Source organism: Tachyglossus aculeatus (genome assembly GCF_015852505.1).
Source record: "Tachyglossus aculeatus isolate mTacAcu1 chromosome 12 unlocalized genomic scaffold, mTacAcu1.pri SUPER_6_unloc_1, whole genome shotgun sequence".
Lineage (NCBI taxonomy): Eukaryota > Metazoa > Chordata > Mammalia > Monotremata > Tachyglossidae > Tachyglossus > Tachyglossus aculeatus.
In genome coordinates this window covers 19,363,825-19,385,744 of record NW_024044828.1, presented here as the reverse complement: position 1 = coordinate 19,385,744, position 21,920 = coordinate 19,363,825, and the positions used below count along the sequence as shown (strand labels likewise).

At 45.3% G+C, this 21,920-nt stretch overlaps 1 protein-coding gene across 1 annotated transcript in view; it reads right to left on the bottom strand.

Moving 5' to 3' along the window:
- The window catches only part of EHD4 (EH domain containing 4), a 64,360-nt gene that overhangs the window by 29,634 nt on the left and 12,806 nt on the right, over positions 1–21,920 (bottom strand). Inside the window, 2 exon segments of the mRNA XM_038741154.1 lie at positions 6,604–6,701; positions 14,885–15,061. Coding sequence (XP_038597082.1) covers positions 6,604–6,701; positions 14,885–15,061 — 275 coding nt within the window.

Here is a 21,920-nt window from a genome sequence, read left to right as displayed (position 1 = left end):
GAGTTCTGCCCATCCCCTGCCGAAATCAGGGCCTATTCATTCATTCATCCATCCAGTCGTATTTATTGAGCGCTTACTGTGTGCAGAGCACTGGGCTACGCGCTTGAAAATAAGCGCTTGCTCTGTGCAAGCAATGTTCTAAGCCCTGGGACAGATACAAAGTAACCAGGTTGTCCCACGTGGGGCTCACAGTCTTAATCCCCATTTTACAGATGAGGAAACTGAGGTGACTGAGGCACAGAGAAGTTAAGCGGCTTGCCCAAAGTCACACAGCTGATAAGGGGCGGAGTCGGGATTAGAACCCACGACCTCTGACGCCCAAGCGCGTGTTCTTACGGCTAAGCCACGCTGCATCTCTATTCTCTGTGCTATTCAGAAACCCCCATTCACATCCAAGAAGCTGCTGTGGCTCAGTGGAAAGGGCCTGGGCTTTGGAGTCAGAGGTCATGGGTTCAAATCCCAGCTCTGCCAACTGTCGGCTGTGTGACTTTGGGCAAGTCACTTAACTTCTCTGTGCCTCAGTTACCTCATCTGTAAAATGGGGATTAAAATTGTGAGCCCCACGTGGGACAACCTGATCACCTTGTAACTTCCCCAGAGCTTAGAACAGTGCTTTGCACATAGTAAGCGCTTAACAAATACCAACATTATTATTATTATCCAATCCGTCACCAAAACCTGCCGGTCTCACCTCTGCAACATCGCCAAGACTCGCTCTTTCCTCTCCATCCAAACCGCTACCCTGCTGGTTCAAGCTCTCGTCCTATCCCGATTTGGATGACTGCATCAGCCTCCTCTCTGATCTCCCATCCTCCTGTCTCTCCCCACTTCAGTCTAGGCATCACGCTGCTGCCCGGATCATCTTTGTGCAGAAACGCTCTGGGCATGTCACTCCCCACCTCAAAAATCTCCAGTGGCTACCAGTCAACCTACGTATCAGGCAAAAACTCCTCACCCTGGGCTTCAAGGCTGTCCATCACGTCGCCCCCTCCTACCTCACCTCCCTTCTCTCCTTCTCCAGCCCAGCCCGCACCCTTCATTCCTCTGCCGCTAATTTCCTCACCGGGCCTCCTTCTCTCGTGTCCCACCATCGATCCCCTGCCCACGTCCTTCCCCTGGCCTGGAATTCCCTCCCTCCACACATCCACCAAACTAGCTCTCTTCCTCCCTTCCAAGCCCTCCTGAGAGCTCCCCTCCTCCAGGAGGCCTTCCCACACTGAGCCCCCTCTTCCCTCTCCATCCCCCCCGGCCCTACCTCCTTCCCCTCCCCACAGCACCTGTATAGATGTTTGTACAGATCTATTTCTCTATTTCACTTGTACCTATTTACTATTCTATTTATTTTGGTTTTGTTCTCTGTCTCCCCCTTCTAAACTTTGAGTTGGGTAGGGACCGTCTCTATATGTTGCCAACTTGGACTTCCCAAGCGCTTAGTACAGTGCGCTGCACACAGTAAGCGCTCAATAAATACAATTGATTGATTGATTGTTAATGATATGCATCTAGCTTTACTTCGATTTATTCTGATGACACCCATCCACATGTTTTGTTTCGTTGTCCGTCTCCCCCTTCTAGACTGTGAGCCCGCTGTTGGGTAGGGACGGTCTCTATATGTTGCCAACTTGGACTTCCCAAGCGCTTAGTACAGTGCTCTGCACGCAGCAAGCGCTCAATAAATACGATTGAATGAATGAATGAATGGAGGGCATTTTCACTCCACACAACTACAAAATGGGTTTTCAAAACCAGGGGCTTGGGTTTCCCCCTCCCCCTCCACCCCCACCTTACCTCCTTCCCCTCCCCACAGCACCTGTATATATGTTTGTACGAATTTATTACTTATTTATTTATTTTATTTGTGCATATTTATTCTATTGATTTTATTTTGTTAATATGTTTTGTTTTGTTCTCTGTCTCCCCCTTCTAGACTGTGAGCCCACTGTTGGGTAGGGACTGTCTCTATATGTTGCCAACTTGTACTTCCCAAGCGCTTAGTACAGTGCTGTGCACACAGTAAGCGCTCAATAAATACGATTGATTGATTGATTTATTAAGCGCTTACTATGTGCAAAGCACTGTTCTAAGCGCTGGGGAGGTTACAAGGTGATCAGGTTGGCCCACGGGGGGCTCACACAGTCTTAATCCCCATTTTACAGATGAGGGAACTGAAGAACAATTCTCCTGCCCCACTGCCCCTGATGTCTTTAATAATAATAATAATAATAATAATAATAATAATAATAATGGCATTTATTAAGCACTTACTATGTGCAAAGCACTGTTCTAAGCGCTGGGGGGGCTACAAGGTGATTAGGTTGACTGGGGGCTCACAGTCAATCCCCATTTTACAGATGAGGTGGCACAGATAAGTTAAGTGACTTGCCCAAAGTCACACAGCTGACAAGTGGCGGAGCCGGGATTTGAACCCCTGACCACCGACTCCAAAGCCCGGGCTCTTTCCACTGAGCCACGCTGCTTCTCCGCTGCTTATTCTTCTTTAGAGAAGCGGATAGGGCACGGGCCTGGAAGTTGGAAGGATCCGGGTTCTAATCCTGCCTCCTCCACATATTTGCTATGTGACCTTTGGCAAGTCCCTTCACTTCTCTGGGCCTCGGTTCTCTCATCTGGAAAATGGGGATGAAGAGTGTGAGCCCTGTGTGGGCAGGAACTGTGTCCAATCTAATTAACTTGTACCTTTCCTGGTGCTTAGAATAGCGAAAGGCACATACTAAGCGCTGGGGTAAGTACCATAACAACAATTTAAAAAATAATAATTACTAGAGGAAGAAAGCATATGAAACCTGGAGAAATCACTGGAGAGGGCCAGAGGAGTTGGGAAGGTGGGTGGCCCTGACAATTTTCTAGCGGACCAAGAGTGTCATCAGGAATTCTAGCTCTATAAAGTCATCTTCCCGGCCAAATTACTATCTGGGTCTCGCCTTTAGGCAGGGAGGTGTGAATTCAATGAATTCTCAAGATCCTGTCCGGCTCTGAGATTCAGTGATCCTCTGTAGGCCAGTTTAAAAATAAACTTATAGCAGACGAACCCAGAATATGATAACTGTGTGTGAAGTGGGAATGTTCCATTTGGGAAGTAGGTGGGGCTCAGAATTCCTCATCATCCTGGGTTTGGGCTCTGGGAGGAATTCAGGGCCCCCCTGGCCTGGATAAAATGGAAAATGGGAAAGGCTGAGTCCTAAACTCCACTCTGGGTGTTGAACCAACTGAAGTCGGCAAAAATGTGGGGAAAATCAAGGAATACTGGTTGGTGGCTGAATCGAAGTGACTTTGATTCAAATCTGGGATTTCCGAGGTCACCCCGGTTTAATTTCGGGTTAAACCGAGTTTACATCCCTAGGGGGGAAATGTATGTGAACACGCAACTTGGTGTGAAGGCGGGAAAGGCTGCAGACCTCAAAATGGGCAGGGTTCACATGTTAACAGCAGGATTCCCCAAGAACCCACAGAGCCCCATGGCCCTTTCTGTGGAAACGGCCTTCTCCCGCCATATTCAGACACCCAAATTCGGTGGCCAATGTTGACGAACAAAATGGTGCTTCCTCTCACACCACTCCACCTTGCTGCCTCGATTCACTGATATTGATTTTGATGGAGAAAGCGCTTACAGAGAAGCGGCCTGGCTGGTTTAGTGGATAAACCCAGGCCTGGGGGTCAGAAGGACCTGGGTTCTAATCCCAGCTCTGCTCCAGGTCTGTTTTGTGACCTTGTGCAAGTCACTTCACTCCTCTGGACCTCAATTCCCACATCTCTAAAATAGGGATTAATAATAATAATAATAATAATAATAATGATGGAATTTGTTAAGCGCTTACTATGTGCAAGTTCTAAGCGCTGGGGGGGAATACAAGGTGATCAGGTTGACCCACGTGGGGCTCACAGTCTTAATCCCCATTTTACACGAGGTAACTGAGGCTCAGAGAAGTTAAGTGACTCGCCGAAGGTCACACAGCAGACGTGGCAGAGCCGGCATTTGAACCCATGACCTCTGACTCCAAAGCCCGTGCTCTTTCCATTGAGCCTCGCTGCTTCTTAAAATCAAGAGTTTGAGCCCCAGGGAGGACAGGGACTATGCCCAACATGATTGATTTGTATCTACTCCAGTGCTTAGAACAGGGTTTGGCACCTAGTAAGCGCTTAACAAGTACCATAATAACAACTATTATTATCATTATTATTGCTCTGAACCTCTCTAACTGGCCCCGTCTGCTGCCCACAGGAAGGTATCAGAAATGGAGATTAAGACTGTGAGCCCCACGTGGGACAACCTGATTACCTTGTATCTACCCCAGCGCTTAGAACGGTGCTTGGCACATAGTAAGCGCTTAACAAATACCATAATAATTATTATTATTAACAAAGGCCCCAGAACATCGAGAAACTACCTGCTACAGCTGGCAAATTCATGAACATTACGAACACCATATTCGGGAGGGCTCGAAGGGGCTCCCCCATTTCCCTGTGCCCCCCAAGTTTGTTTGGAGGAATTTTCCCTGCGGGTGGTAGTTCTGTGGAGAAAATTCCTGAGAATTAAGTTAAAATTTAGAAGCCCCAAGAAGTTGTAACTCCCACCCCTTCTTCCTGCCCCCAAATTCCCAGCTCCTGGGGGTTGACGGAGCACAGGTGTGTGGTGTTCACCACGTGTCAGGAGTCCTTTTAGTCACAAGTCGGAATAAAATCATCTTCCATGTGGGGACCACTGCCAAGAGAAATTGGCTTAGTGGAGCTAGAGTTTTTAATAAACCATCTTTAGTTTAAACCTGTAACCGGGTAGTTATCTTTAGCTTCTCAGGCGCCGCTGAAACACAAACTAAGGAAGCCCCCGAGATGAAGTTTGTCAAGAAGGGGAAGGAAAAATCCCAGCTGCCCAAACAGAACAGAAAAACGTCCTGTGACTTCCGTTTTCATTTACAGTGACTGTCTGGCTGTTCTAAAACAGTGATTCAGCTTCTGGCTTGGCCTGGAAATGGACTATTAGGGGAAATGGATGCTTACCTCGTTGCCCCACTTCAGAGCCAAAGATAGGGCATAAACTCAGAAACAATCTGCCGAATCAGAGCCCGGAACAACCCAGAAGAGACATTTGACTGGGTAGGGATTGTCTCTATATGTTGCCAATTTGTACTTCCCAAGCGCTTAGTACAGTGCTTTGCACATAGTAAGCGCTCAATAAATACGATTGATGATGATGATTTGACTGATCTAAGAAACGCGGTTGGCCCCAAAAGGAACATAGGCCAGACTCCGGTTGAGGCCCCAACAAGCTAATGGTGAACGGCCCGTTGGCAAACTGGTGATTCACTCATTCATTCAATCGTATTTATTGAGCATTTACTGTGTGCAGAGCACTGTATTAAGTGCTTGGGAAGTACAAATCGGCAACATATAGAGACGGTCCCTACCCAACAATGGGCTCAGTCTAGAATGATGGCAGGAGTCTTCCAAAGGGAACATTGTCTACGGGAGTGAAAACTCCAGAGGCAAGGACAGAACTGCAGTACTGTACACTCCCAATCGCTTAGAACAGTGCTCTGTACACAGTAAGCGCTCAATAAATACGATTGACTGACTGGTGGCTGGGGAAGCTGCCTGGAGACAACTTCAGGTGAGAAAGTCCCAGAAGGAAGCTACTCTTTATTAGAAGAAAATTAAACTCAAGAGAGAGGACCAACTTGGGGGTGGAACCAGGGTGGGATGGGGCGGGGAGAGAGTTGCTTAGTCTGTCCCCCCTGCCTGAACAAGTACTCAGCTCTTCCTGGGCCCTGGATTTTTCCCTAAATGAAGCCAATCAATTAAACAATTAATGGCATTTATTGAGTGCTTACTGGCAAAGACCACTGTAATAATAATAATAACGATGATGGTATTTGTTAAGCACTTAGTATGTGCCAAGCACTGTTCTAAGCACTGGGGTAGATACAGGGTCATCAGGTTGTCCCATGTAGGGCTCACAGTCTTAACCCCCATTTTACAGATGAGGTCACTGAGGCACAGAGAAGTGAAGTGACTTGCGCAGCGTGGCTCAGTGGAAAGAGCACGGGCTTTGGAGTCAGAGGTCATGGGTTCGAATCCCGGCTCCACCACATGTCTGCTGTGTGACCTTGGGCAAGTCACTCAACTTCTCTGAGCCTCAGTTACCTCATCTGTAAATGGGGATTGACTGTGAGCCCCACGTGGGACAACCTGATCATGTTATATCCCCCCAGCGCTTAGAACAGTGCTTTGCACATAGTAAGCGCTTAACAAATGCCATTATTATTATTATTATTATTATTATTATCACACAGATGACAAGTGGCGGAGCTGGGATTAGAACTCACGACCTCTGACCCCCAAGCCCGGGCGCTTTCCAACTGTACTAAGCGCTTGGGAGAGTCCAATACAACAGCGTTGGTGGACGCGACCCCTGCCTACAGCGAGCGGTGGGGCCGGAATTAGAACCCAGGTCCTCCGATTCCGAGGCCCGGGCTCTTCCCACTAGGCCACACCGCTTCTCAATGTGACCCAGTGATCCGGTTTAGGCGCCCTACCCAAAGGAGTCGTCCGCAGCCAAGAAAGGGCAGAATAAGCGGGGAAGCAACTCACCTCTGCTAAGACGCTGCTTCTCTCCTGAAAGAATACCAGGACTGTCAATGATGCTAATACTCTTCAGAACTTGATTAGGAAGCTGGGAGCACATAAACCTGAAGAAAAGGTCAATTCAAAGAAGATTAAGCTGGGCGGCATCAAAGGAACCACTAAGAGGCCGTGCTATCATCAGCGCTTAGAACAGTGCTTTGCACATAGTAAGGCTTAATAAATGCCATCATAATTATTATTAATTGACATTTTTTCTGCCCATACAGATTTCAAAGTGCTTTACCCATCCTGCCAATGATACCAAGTCATGGGAAAAACCAAATGATGCTAGTTCTGCCCAAATGCCGTTTGCACTACGCTTTTTTGGCTAGGCTGTGACAGCCCATTGCTAGTATTGCCGTACAAGTTTTTGTGGTCAACATCACCATTCGAGTTTTCTTTAACGCGGTGTTCTTCGAGAAGGGGGGCCGCAGGTTGGAGGAGAACTACTTTGTGAGGCCAGAAATTGAGACTCCAGAAGAAAAAAAAGTCACAAGGTCAGTGGATTGGAGTCAGGAGTAGATCGTGAAGGGGGAGAGTTTTTGGGTAGTCAATTCTGGAATAACTGTATCCTTTCAAAGGCCTCAAAAACACCTCAGAGCATCTCATTTACCCAAACCTTAACACCAGTTCTCAAGAGACAAGGAGAAAGATTATTATTATTATTATTACTACTAATAATAATAATGGTATTTGTTAAGCACTTACTATGTGCCAGGCACTATACTAAGTCCTGGGGTAGATACAAGATATTCAGGTTGGACACAATCTCTATCTCATATGGGACTCTAATAATGGTATTTGTCAAGAACTTACTATGTGTCAGGCACCATACTAAATCCTAGGGTAGATACAAGATATTCAGGTTGGACACAATCTCTATTTCATATAGGACTCTAATAATGGTATTTGTCAAGCACTTACTATGTGTCAGGAACTATACTAAGTCCTAGGGTAGATACAAGATATTCAGATTGGACACAGTCACTACCTCATAAGGGACTCACAGCCTACGTAGGAGGGAATAAGATTGAATCCCCATTTCACAGACAAGGAAACTGAGGCCCAGAGAATAATAATAATAAAAATAATAATTATGGTATTTGTTAAGCACTTTCTATGTGCCAAGCACTGTTCCAAGCGCTGGGGTAGATAATAATAATGATGGTACTTGTACAAATACAATGATGGCATTGTACAAATAATTTGATACAAAGTAATCAGGTTGTCCCACGAGGGGCTCACAGCCTTAATCCCCATTTTACAGATGAGGTAACTGAGGCACAGAGAAGTTAAGTGACTTGCCCCAAGTCACACAGCGGAGCCGGGATTAGAACCCGTGACCTCTGACTCTCAAGCCCGTGTTCTTTCCACTAAGCCACACTGCTTCTTCACCCAGCAGTCCCCTTTTAGACTGTGAGCCCACTGTTGGGTAGGGACTGTCTCTATATGTTGCCAACTTGTACTTCCCAAGCGCTTAGTACAGTGCTCTGCACACAGTAAGCGCTCAATAAATATGATTGATGATGATGATGATGATGAATTAGAACCCAGGGCTTCTGACTCTGAGAATATAATGTTTAGCCAGAGAACAATCAATGGTATTTATTGAGCGCCGTGTGCAAAGCACTGTACTAAGCGCTTGGGAGAGAACAAGTGGCTGAGTGCCTTGGAAGCGGCGCCGAAAGGGATTCCTGCTCCCTGATTGGTAGGAGTTAAATCGAAAACGTGGGAATAGGAGCAGAGGTGGAAACAATGAGCTAATAAGGACCACAACTGGATAAAAGTCACAGAGAAATCCAACTGGAACAAAGCACTTTCGGGAAAAACAATTCACGAAGAGGATCTAAGGGTGTCAGGAAGAGGGCTGCAAATATTTGCCTAGCCCACAGAGCATGCTGAACTACTCTCTTTGCTTTCAAACAATTTGTAGAATAAATTACTCTTGCCAGTGATTGTAAAAAAAGGTGCACAGAGTCATTGTTTTGGTTTCACAAAGGACTATTGAAAAAAAGTACCACGACTGGAAGAGAGGAGAGAATTCCTTTCCAGTGTCTAAATTTCACTTACTGTTGAGCTTCACAAAGTGATTTTTCCTTTGTCAATGCCTCAAAATGTGAAGTTCATTAAAGTCCAACATGAGTGTAAAATATTTAAAATAATCAACAGAGCAGTGACTAAAACGTGCCCAAATACAGCTCTTAAATGACCCCCCCCCCCCTTTTTTTTAGAATGGGCCAGATCACAGAGATAATTCTTGCTCTGCTACCAAAATTTTGGGAGAAAAAGTATGTAGATGGCTTATAGAAAAGCAGCGTGGCTCAGTGGAAAGAGCACAGGCTTTGGAGTCGGAGGTCATGGGTTCAAATCCCGGCTCCGCCAATTGTCAGCTGGGTGACTTTGGGCAAGGCACTTCACTTCTCTGTGCCTCAGTGACCTCATCTGTAAAATGGGGATTTAAGACTGTGAGCCCCAGCTGGGACAACCTGATCACCTTGTAAACTCCCCAGCGCTTAGAACAGTGCTTTGCACATAGTAAGCGCTTCATAAATGCCATTATTATTATTATTATTATAATGCAACTGGTCTGTAATAATGAGGAGGAGGAGGAGAAGGAAGAGTTCATGGGCCTCTTAAAATAGAGTAGTGGAAAGACCCCGGGTTTGGGAGTCAGAGCTTCTGGGTTCATCCCAATGCTTAGAACAGTGTTTGGCACATAGTAAACACTTACCAAGTACTATTATTATTACAAATCCTGACTCCGCCACTTGTCTGCTGTGTGACCTTAGGCAAGTCACTTCATCATCATCAACAATGGCATTTATTGAGCACTTACTATGTGCAGAACACTGCACTAAACGCTCGGGAGAGTACAACAGAGTTGCTAGACACGCTCCCTGCCCACAGCACTTCACGGTGCCTCAGTTTCCTCACCTGTAAAATGGGGATTCGATCCTACTCCCTCTACAAAGACCGTGAGTGCCATGTGGGACATGGACTGTGTCAAACCTGATTATTTTGTATCTATCCCAGCTCTTAGTACAGTGCTTGACACATAATAAGCGCTTATGATTATTTTAATTAGGGTATGTGGAAGAGACTCAGAACCAGGTAGCAGGTAATTAGTTTTTAGGTGGGACTCCCTGAGAATCTCAAACCCTGTGACTGAGTAAAGGAAATCACATTTTAATAAATATTTTATTACATTTTATATTAAAATATAAACGGAATAAGCAGGCCGTGAAACCCAAGATGCGTTTTTCAGCTTCCAAATGAGGAAATAGTTGGAAATATAAAAACAATCCCAGCTATAAGCAGCATGAGGCAGTGAATACAGCATAGTTTTAGTTTCCATTTTACAGATAAGGGAACCGAGGCACAGACAACTAATATGATTTATTCCCTGAGGTTTTTTTTATCATCATCAATTGTATTTATTGAGCGCTTACTGTGTGCAGAGCACTGTACTAAGCGCTTGGGAAGTATAAGTTGGCAACATATAGAGACAGTCCCTGCCCAACAGTAAGCACTGTTCTAAGTGCAGGGATCGATACAAGTGAATTTGGTTGGACACAGTCCCTGTCCCACATGGAGTTCAAGGTCTTGGATTTTGGCAAAAAAAAAATGGAATTTTGGGCCGTATCTGAGGTCACGGTTAGTTTGTAATAGGGGGATTGTCATTTCTGTCCCTTTTGACAAACATTAGATAAGAATCTTTAACTCACCCTAACTCTACCCTCTTGATCTAGTGGATGATAACGTTTTGCAGTGCAGAAAAATGAGCTCTGTACTGAGTGGAAATTACCGGACATGAAAACGCAACCACAGAAGAGGTTGCTGTTTCCTTTACTCCACCTCCCTCCTCCAGAAATATTCCACGGAATCTGGGGCTAACTGGAGATCACAGGAGGATCCGACAAGGCCCTTTTGACAAGAACTGGACAATGCCACAATGTTTGAACGACTCCCAAACAGCAGCGGCCAAAGGCACAAGATCTCTTTAGACACTGTGAGAGCCCTGGAGAATTCATTCATTCATTCAATTGCATTTATTAAGCGCTTACTGTGTGCAGAGCACTGTACTACGCGCTTGGGAAGGTCAAATCGGCAACATATAGAGACGGTCCCTACCCAACAACGGGCTCACAGTCTAGAATATATGTATATATGTTTGTACATATTTATTACTCTATTTATTTATTTATTTATTTTACTTGTACATACCTATTCTATTTATTTTATTTTGTTAGTATGTTTGGTTTTGTTCTCTGTCTTCCCCTTTCAGACTGTGAGCCCACTGTTGGGTAGGGACTGTCTCTATATGTTGCCAATTTGTACTTCCCAAGCGCTTAGTACAGTGCTCTGCACATAGTAAGTGCTCAATAAATATGATTGATTGATTGATTGATAGAAGGATATATGAAGGGTACAAGCAGCGTGGCATAGTGGATACAGCCTGGGCGCCTGGGAGCCAGAAGGTTGTGGGTTCTAATCCCTGCTCTGCCTCTTGTCTGCTGTGTGACCTTGGGCAAGTCACTGCACTTCTCTGGGCCTCAGTTCCCTCATCTGTAAAATGGGGATTAAGAATGCGAGCCCCATGTGGGACAGGGACTGTGTCCACCCTGATTACCTTATATCCACCCCAGCGTTTAGAACAATGCTTTATACATAGTACACACTTAAAAAACCCCTATTAATAACAGTAATAATAATTCAGTGGGCCTCAGTTACTTCATCTCTAAAATGGGGATTGAGATTGTGAGCCCAATGTGGGGCAGGGACTATATCCAACCCACATTTTGTACCCTCCCCAATGCTTAGTACAATCAATCAATCGTATTTACTGAGCGTTTACTGTGTGCAGAGCACTGTATTAAGCGCTTGGGAAGTACAAGTTGGCAACATATAGAGACAGGCCCTACCCAACAGTGGGCTCACAGTCTAGAAGGGGGAGACAGAGAACAAAACAAAACATAATGACAAAATAAAATAAATAGAATAGATATGTACAAGTAAAATAAATAGTTATAGTAAATAGAAGAGTAAATAGAGTAAATATGTACAAACAAAATGAATAGAGTAATAAATATGTACAAACACATATACAAATATACAGGTGCTGTGCCTTGCACACAGTAAGTGCTTAACAAATACCACGAGTATTATTATATTCTTCACAAGCAAGGTAGCAGAAGGCAAGCAGGAAGCGGGGCAAGGGACAAAAAGAAACTGTGTGCAGAACAGATTGGTAGTTGCAGGTTTCACACCATACAATGAGAGGAAACCAGTCAAGGATACTAGAAGATGAAGAGACTGAATTACCTTAAAATTCCCTAGAACGGTTCAAACTACATGTTTCAGCCTCCAGTTAAGTTGTTTTTTGTTTTTTTGCTTAACCGTCCCCCCAACAAACCATTTACTTTCCCTAGAAAGCCAGAAAGTACCATCCATAAGGCACCTTCCCAATTAAGCTGAACAGTACTAGCAATAGTATTTATTAATAATAATAATAATGATGGCATTTATTAAGCGCTTACTATGTGCAAAGCACTGTTCTAAGCGCTGGGGAGGTCACAAGGTGATCAGACTGTCCCACAGGGGGCTCACAGTCTTAATCCCCATTTTACAGATGAGGTAACTGAGGCCCAGAGAAGTTAAGTGACTTGCCCAAAGTCACACAGCTGACAATTGGCGGAGCCGGGATTTGAACCTCTGACCTCTGACTCCAAAGCCCAGGCTCTTTCCACTGAGCCACACTGCTTCCCCTGCTTATTAAGTGCTTACTGGGTGTGAAGCACTGAACTAAGCGCTGGGGAAGAGTCCACAGGTGTGAACTGGACACGGACCCTGACTTTCGAGGGGTTGAGTCTGACTTAAAGCCCCCCGTTTGTATCTCCCTTTAACATGTACCAGCATTTAAACATCTGCATTGTACATTAGAAGCAGCGTGGCTCAGTGGGAAGTGCCCGGGCTTTGGAGTCAGGGGTCATGAGTTCAAATCCCGGCTCTGCCAATTGTCAGCTGTGTGACTTTGGGCAAGTCACTTCATCATCATCATCATCAATCGTATTTATTGAGCGCTGACTATGTGCAGAGCACTGTACTAAGCGCTTGTGAAGTACAAATTGGCAACATATAGAGACACTTCACTTCTCTGGGCCTCAGTTACCTCATCTGTAAAATGGGGATTAAGACTGTGAACCCCCTGTGGGGCAACCTGATCACCCTGTAACCTCCCCAGCGCTTAGAACAGTGCTTTGCACATAGTAAGCGCTTAATAAATGCCACCATTATTATTATTATCTGCTGAGAGCAGAGTGCTGTATTGGAGACTTATAACAGCACGATGTAGTTATAGAACTCGGGAATGAGAATCAGAAGGTCATGGATTCTAATCCTGGCTCCCCCAATTGTCTGCTGTGTGACCTTGGGCTAGTCACTTTACTTCTCTGTGCCTCAGTGACCTCATCTGTAAAATGGGGATTGAGACTGTGAGCCCCTAGCGGGACAGGGACTGTGTCCAACTCAATTTGCTTGTATCCACCCCAGCGCTTAGTAAAGTGCCCGGCAAATAGTAAATGCTTAACAAATACCACAATTATTGTTATTATTATTAACACAGGTAAACTTGCTGTGCGCAGGGACTATGTCTACCTACACTGTTATGCTGTACTCTAACAGGGCTTGGCACATAGTAAGCGCTTAATACCATCATTATTATTATTATTACTCTCCCAGGCACTCAGTACAGTGTTCTGCACACAGCAATGGCTCGGTACGATTAATTGCCAAGTAAAAGTCGCCATCCCTGCCCTTGAAAGCTCTTCTAACGACCATACTCAGATTTCCCTGCCTATTTAAACACACGCCTCACCCACTAGGGTGGAAACTTTTCAGTTAGACTATAAATTCCTGAGAGCAAGGTCCGTGATTATTTTTCTTTTGGTACTACCCACAGGCACTTAGGACAGTAACCTTCGGATGCTAGCACTCCAATATAGTACTTCGCCTTCTATTTATGGGTAGTTTAGGAAGATTACAGACGTGGAAAGATCACAGACGTGGGAATCAGAAGGATCTGTGTGCCTCAGTGATCTCATCTGTAAATGGGGAATAAGACTGAGAGCCCCATATAGGGCTCTAACCTGATATCCCGGCTCCGCCAATTGTCAGCTGTGTGACTTTGGGCAAGTCAATTAACTTCTCTGTGCCTCAGTTACCTCGTCTGTAAAATGAGGATTGCCTGTGAGCTCCCATTAAGCGCTTAATAAATGTCATTATTATTATTATTATTATCCACCCCAGCGCTTTAAACTGCCTGGCACAGAGTAAACACTTAAATACCGTTTTTTAAAAAAAGGGTGAAATGACTAAAACCAAATGAAATCTGCAGTCATCTTTAGGAACGTCAGTTTCTGTCAATCACTTCAACCCCCTTCCCCGGGCACCGAAACTAACAGGAAATAGAACTAATTTGACTTCCATCTTCTTTTATTCTTCCTGCACCACCCCCGGTGGAATTTTTAATGAGCCGTGGAAAAACTGAAAGGCAGGCGGCAGGGGAAAGCAAGGATCAGGATAAAACGCAGGCCAGAGCATTGGTTCCCGAATAAGCACGAATTGATAACGATTCCAAGGAAAACACAGCATGTTCTAGGGGAAAGAGCCAAGGCTGTTTTTTCATTCCAGCTCTGCCACTTCTCTGCTGTGGGCCAGTCACATCACTTCTCTGTGCCTCAGTTCCTTCATCTACAAAATGGGGATTCAATACTTTCATTCGTTCATTCATTCAATCACATTTATTGAGCTCTTAAGCACTGTACTAAGCGACTGGGAGAGTACAATACAACAATAAACAGACACATTCCCTCCTCCAAGAGCCCCATGTGGGATCTGATTAGGGAAGCAGCGTGGCTCAGTGGAAAGAGCCCGGGCTTTGGAGTCAGAGGTCATGGGTTCAAATCCCAACTCCACCAACGGTCAGCTGTGTGACTTTGGGAAAGTCACTTAACTTCTCTGTGCCTCAGTTACCTCAGCTGTAAAATGGGGATTAAAACTGTGAGCCCCCCGTGGGCCAACCTGATCACCTCATAACCTACCCAGTGCTTAAAACAGTGCTTGGCACATAGTAAGTGCTTAACAAATACCATCATTATTATTTATTATTATTATCTTGTATCTCTCCCAATGCTTGTTAGAGTGCTTGGCCCACACTAAGCGCTTAACAAATGCCACGGCCATCTCTTACCGGTTCAGGAAAGCGTTTCCAAAGCGACTGAGTTTGCGGAACGGCTTCTTGGGATCCACAACCAGGGCGTTTCCGGGGGTACTGCCTTCCGTGTCCCCATACATCACGGCGATGAAAGAATCCGTGGTGGGTTCCGGACCAATCCTCATTCCCGGAAAATCCTGCTCTAGTAGATACCTAGTCCGGAAAAAGGAAGGAAAGATGAACGTGGGCTACCGAGAGGTCAGAAAGTCCCCCCACTCGCCAACCATAGCCCTGGCTGAGCATCAATTGTGGGCAGAACACCAGAAGGTCAGTTAACATGATCCCTGCCCTCAAGGAGCTTTAAACCTACCAATTAAACAAACAAAAAAAATAAATTCTCCCCTAACTCCCACCTCCAACAAGAAAATGAACTATTCTGTTAATTTTTTGGCACTTCTCCAGGATTGCTTCAAGGAAGTGCCCAAGGGCAGTCCTTGCCTCTTTGGTTTTTAGGTCAAACTGCTAAGCATTTAGGTCATGAGGAAATTTACTGTGACCCAGGGTGTCCTTTCTGGATCCCATCCACCCCCACCCTTTTTTTTTTTAATGGTTTTTGTTAAGCACTTACTATGTGCCAGGTACTGTACTAGGTACTGGGATAGATACTGGGATCTGTTGGACACGGATCATTTAATTCTATTTGTTCTGACGATTTTGACACCTGTGTACGTATTTTGTTGTCTGTCTCCCCCTTCTAGACTGTGAGCCCGTTGTTGGCTAGGGACCGTCTCTATATATTGCCGACTTGTACTTCCCAAGCGCTTTGTACAGTGCTCTGCGCACAGTAAGCGCTCAATAAATACGATTGATTAAATGAATGAGCTATTCTGCCAGTCCACCATTTTTTCTTCCAAATCACCAGAATTTAAATATATTGACCAGGCTTTTACCCAGACCAAGAACGGGGTGGAAGATCACCCCTTATAGAGAGCCAATTCTGAAAACACCGAACCCCCTCTTATAGTAGTGTACAGACATTTGGTTAGTGGGGCTAGGCAAAAGTTGGCTACGTAGCCAGACTGGCCCCAGCGAATTTAGCCAGATGCCTCATCTAATCATCATCATCATCATCAATCGTATTTATTGAGCGCTTACTGTGTGCAGAGCACTGTACTAAGCGCTTGGGAAGTACAAGTTGGCACTAATTGTCCACTACAGTTGGCTTTCTACCATAGCTATACAATAGGTATAATGGTAAGGGAGATCTGAACCCAGATGAAGGGAGAGGTCCACTCAAGTCAGAAGCAGCGTGGTCTGGTGGATAGAACCTGGGCTTGGGAGTCACAGGGACCTGGGTTCTAATCCCGGCTCCACAACGTGTCTGCTGTGTGACCTTGGGCAAGTCACTTCACTTCTCGGTGACCTTAACTGTAAAACAGGGATTAAAACTTTGAGCCCGATGTGGGACAGGGACTGTGTCCAATCCGATTTGCTTGTATCCACCCCAGTGCTTAGTACAGTGCCTGGCACACAGTAAGCGCTTAACAAATACCACAGTTATTATTATTATTATCCCTGCTCTGCCACTTTTCTGCTGTGTGACTTTGGGCAAGTCACTTAGCTTCTCTGTGCCTCAGTTACCTAAATGGTAGAATGGGGATTAAGACTGTGAGCCCCAAGTGGGATAGGGACTGTGTCCAACCCAATTTACTTGTATCCTTCCCAATGCCTGGCACAAAGGAAGGAGAAGCAGCGTGGCTCAGTGGAAAGAGCCCGGGCTTTGGAGTCAGAGGTCATGGGTTCAAATCCCGGCTCTGCCAACTGTCAGCTGTGTGACTTTGGGCAAGTCACTTCACTTCTCTGTGCCTCAGTTACCTCATCTGGAAAACTGAGATTAAAACTGTGAGCCCCCCATGGGACAACCTGATCACCTTGTAACCTCCCCAGCGCTTAGAACAGTGCTTTGCACATAGTAAGTGCTTAACAAATACCATCATTATTACTATTAAGTGCTTCACAAACGCCACAACTATTATTATTATTGTTATTATTAAGAAGATGGGTTAGGAAAACGCTAAACTCTGGCTCAGCCCCCGACTCCTCTCCTCCTTAGGCTAATCATCTACGCTTTTGGACTGTGAGCCCACTGTTGGGTAGGGACTGTCTCTATATGTTGCCAATTTGTACTTCCCAAGCGCTTAGTACAGTGCTGTGCACATAATAAGCGCTCAATAAATACAATTGACGATGATGATACCCAGGGAAACTGGTGGCCAGAGGGAACAGAGGATGGTAGGGGGATGAATTAGCATAGCCCATCACTATTAATAGAAAGGAACTCGAGTACCCATTCTACAGCCAGTACCCTTAAATAAAATCTTTCTCAGAGGTGGCTGAAGACATTGGTTGCTTGGTTACCAAACAAGCAACTGCATCTCTTGGCAATAATGTGGGGGAATTGGAGCAGGGCTCTTTAGGAATCGCCAGAGAGGACAGAGAAAAGGGTTCTGAATACTGTCTGCCACATGGCCTAGTGGTTAGAGCATGGGCCTGGGAGTTAGAAGGACCTGCGTTCTAATCCCGGCTCTGCTACTTATCCGTTGTGTGATCTTGGGCAAGTCACTTCACTTCTCGGTGTCTCAGTGTCCTCATCTGTAAAATGGGGGCAATGACTTTGTGAGCCCCACGTAGGACATGGACTGTGTCCAACCTGATTACCTTGAATCTACTGTAGCACTTAGTGCCTGGCACGTAGTAGACCCTTAAATACCACACACACACACACAAAGGTTGGGTGCAGTCCATGTCCCATGTGGAGTCCAGTCTAAGTAGAAGGGAGAACAGGTAAATAAACAGGTAAATAAATAATAGAGAAGCAACGTGGCTCAGTGGAAAGAGCACAGGCTTTGGAGTCGGAGGTCATGGGTTCAAATCCCGGCTCCACCAATTGTCAGCTGTGTGACTTCTCTTCTCTGTCCCTCAGTTCCCTCATCTGGAAAATGGGGATGAAGACTGTGAGCCCCACGTGGGACAACCTGATCACCTTGTATCCCCCCCAGCACTTAGAACAGTGCTTTGCACATAATAAACGCTTAACAAATGCCATTATTATTATTATCCCCATTTTACAGATGAGGAAACTGAGGCAACAGAGAAGTAAAGTGACTTGCCCAAGGCCACAAAGCAGGAGGGTGGCAGAGCCACAGATTAGAACCCAGGTCCTTTGATCCCCAGGACTAGGGAGTCAACTCGATTAAATTTTATCTACCTCAGCATTTAGGACAGTGCTTGACACCTGGTAAGTGCTTAACAAATGCCATTATACATAAATAAAATCTGGGAAGGGTGATTTTGGGGTCATCTGGGGTGGGGGGCAGTCTCCCAAACTGCACTAAGTAGCTCCAGCCCAAAGTCAGTCAGTTATATGAGCCAAGCTGAGAACACAGCGATTCCCTATAGATAATGCAAGTATTTGGTCTTTGCCATTTACAAGCCATATGGAGAATTTGAAGAATGTCTAAACAGAGCAATGGAAATGACCAGGGGTTGCAAAACATCATCTGTGAAGCAAGATTAGTCTACAGGTTGGGACTGTTTACCCTGGAGAAGGCAGAGTTGAGGGGAATTTTAACACCATGCAAGCTGGTACAAAGCTGTTCTCTACCCGCCGTAAGCAAGGTGAAATAATAATAATAATAATTATTTCTGTTAAGCGCTTACTATGTACCAAGCACAGTTCTAAACAGTGGGGTAAATACAAAGGAATCGGGTTGGACACAGCCCCTGCTCCTCATGGGGCTCACAGCCTTAATCCCCATTTTACAGATGAGAGAACCGAGGCACGGCGAAGCAAGTGACCTTCTCAAGGTCACACAGAAGACACGTTGCAGAGCCGGGATTAGAACCCAGGTCATTTGGCTCCCAGGCCCGTGCTCTTTCCACTAATAATAATAATAATAATGGCATTTATTAAGCGCTTACTATGAGCAAAGCACTGTTCTAAGCGCTGGGGAGGTTACAAGGTGATCAGGTTGTCCCACGGGGGAGGGGCTCACAGTCTTAATCCCCATTTTACAGATGAGGCCCAGAGAAGTTAAGTGACTTGCTCAAAGTCACACAGTTGGCGGAGGCGGGATTCGAACCCATCACCTCTGACTCCAAAGCCCGGGCTCTTTCCACTGAGCCACGCTGCTTCTCTGGAACCACTAGAGCTGGCTGCTTCCTAAAACATTTTTAAATTCCATTTAAAGGTTTAGGGCAGCCGTAAGGAAGGACTCCTGTTTTGGACGGAACCGAGAGCTGAAACAGTCTATTCCCCTCAACCTACCTGTGCCCAAACAACTCATTTCTTTCTGTTTGGCCACGTCGGCCTCTCACCCATGGCGTAGCCATCCTCCAAAGTCCTGTGAATATTTTACTAACAGGACGTTTTCCATTATCACTAAGCCATCAGAAAATGTGCACCCTGCTTTTCTGAAATACTGGTGAAATATGGTGTTGAGAAATATTAATAACAATGGTGATAATAATAATAACAGTGTTTGTTAAGCTCTTACTATATAACGAGAGCCGTATAAGCACTGGTGTAGATACAAGATCCTCAGCGTGGACGCAATTCCTGTCCCACTTGGGACAACCTGATCACCTTGTATCTCCCCCAGCGCTTAGAACAGTGCGTGGCACATAGTAAGCGCTTAACAAATATCCTCAGTATTATTATTATTAGAGAGAACAGGCACAGAGTGCCCTTTCTGCAGATGAGGAAAATGAGGCACAGAGAATCAATCAATCGTATTTACTGAGTGCTTACTGTGTGCAGAGCACTGTACTAAGCGCTTGGGAAGTACAAGTTGGCAACATATAGGGACGGTCCCTACCCAACAGTGGGCTCACAGTCTAGAAGAGACTGTAACGTCCCAAGGTCACACAGCAAGCGGGTGGCAGAGGCGTAACTAGAACCCAAATCGTTTGATTCTCAGGACTGGGCTCCTTCCACCACACTACGCGGCTCCTCAGACCAGAGAGGTTCTTGTGGTAACCAAAGAGGCAGCGGCTGCAGGGCAGCCTGAGGTCAGGGAGAGATTCACATTTACTTCTCTCTATCAATCAATCAATCGTATTTATTGAGCGCTTACTATGTGCAGACCACTGTACTAAGCGCTTGGGAAGTACAAGCTGGAAACTCTCTAGTAGCCAAAGAAGAGATGCCAGCCCACTAACTTAGAAATCAAACACCCTGAAGCCCTGGGCGATCAATATATCTTAAAACAACTGTTGGCTAAACCCTAATTTCCCCTACCCCCCCCCCCCCACCCTTCTGTGTCACTCTTGTGCTTGGATTTGTACCCTTTATCCATCCCACCCTCAGCCCCACCGCACTTCTGTACACAGCCATCACTTATTTTAATATCTACCTCACTCTCTGGACTGTAAGCTCCTTGTGGGCAGGGACACGCCTACCAACTCTGTTATACTGTCCTCTTCCAAGTGCTTAGTACAGCACTCTGCAGACAGGAAGCGCTGAATAAATATCATTAATGGATTGACTGGCTGCTTTAATGGGTTCTGCAATCCTTACGGATTGTATCTGGATTATTATGGGCTTGGTAGCGTTTTGAAAAGTGGATTTTTCTATGTTTGTCCCTCTCCCAGTCTGAAGCTGCCAGAGGACAACTGATAATAATAATAATAATAATAATAATAATAATAATAATAATAGTGGCATATATTAAGCGCTTACTATGTGTAAAGCACTGGTCTAAGCACTGGGGAGGTTATAAGGTGATCAAGTTGTCCCACGGGGGGCTCACAGTCTTAATCCCCCATTTTACAGATGAGGTAACTGAGGCACAGAGAAGTTAAGTGCCTTGCCCAAAGTCACAAAGCTGATAATTGGCAGAGCTGGGATTTGAACCCTTGACCTCTGACTCCAAAGCCCGGGCTCTTTCCACTGAGCCATGCTGCTTCTCCCCTGCTAATATTTGTCATCTTTTTTCCCCTACGCCTAATTCAACTGGCACATCGTAAATCCTTTATAAATTGGGATGGCAATGGTGATGGTATACATGAAGCTGCTTCTCAATCAATCAATCAATCAATCGTATTTATTGAGCACTTACTGTGTGCAGAGCACTGTACTAAGCGCTTGGGAAGTACAAGTTGGCAACATATAGAGACAGTCCCTACCCAACAGTGGGCTCACAGTCTAAAAGGGGGAGACAGAGAACAAAACCAAACATACTAACAAAATAAAATAAATAGAATAGATATGTACAAGTAAAATAAATAGAGTAAATAAGTAAGTAAATAGAGTGAATAGAGTAATAAATATGTACTTTCCTCCTATCTGTAAATTGTTCCCGTGTGTCTCTCCCCTACTGTATTGCATGCTCCTACAGGGCAGGGATTATGTCTACTAACTTTATTGAATTCTCCAGGTATTTAGTTCAGTGCTCTGAGCTCAGAAGCTAGTACACCCTAGATTTTCCCAGTGTCAGGATAAGATTTATACTGCTCTTTGTGTTTGGGAAGAAAACTCATCATCATCATCGATGTATTTATTGAGCGCTTACTGAATGGGAGCCCTTGGGGGAGTACGACAGAGTTGGGAGAAATGTTCCCTGCCCACAATGACCTTATAGTCTAAAGAGGGAGAAAGAATTAATATAAACACCCAGAACAAGGATGGATACCAACTCTGTTATATTGTTCTCTCCCAAGTACAGTGCTCTGTACACAGTCAACGCTCAATATATACGATTAATTGACTGACTGATCCCTTACCAAGGAGTTCAAGAGGGGACCAAAAGGTAGGCTGTGTCTTGGGCTGTATTTCCACTACAAGAGGAGTCTGTCCATCTTACCAGCATTACAGCAAGAGCACCTGGAAGTGGTCCCAGTCTCTGCCAAGCGTTGAGTACAGTGCTCTGCTCACGGCAAGAGGTCAATAAATATCATCGATTGCCCCTGAAGTATCTCGGAGCAGTGAAGCATATGAACGCAACGCAAACAGTCTGCGGAAAATGTGATCCTAGTTAGAATGCTTTTGTGGAAATTACAGAGAGGAAAAGCT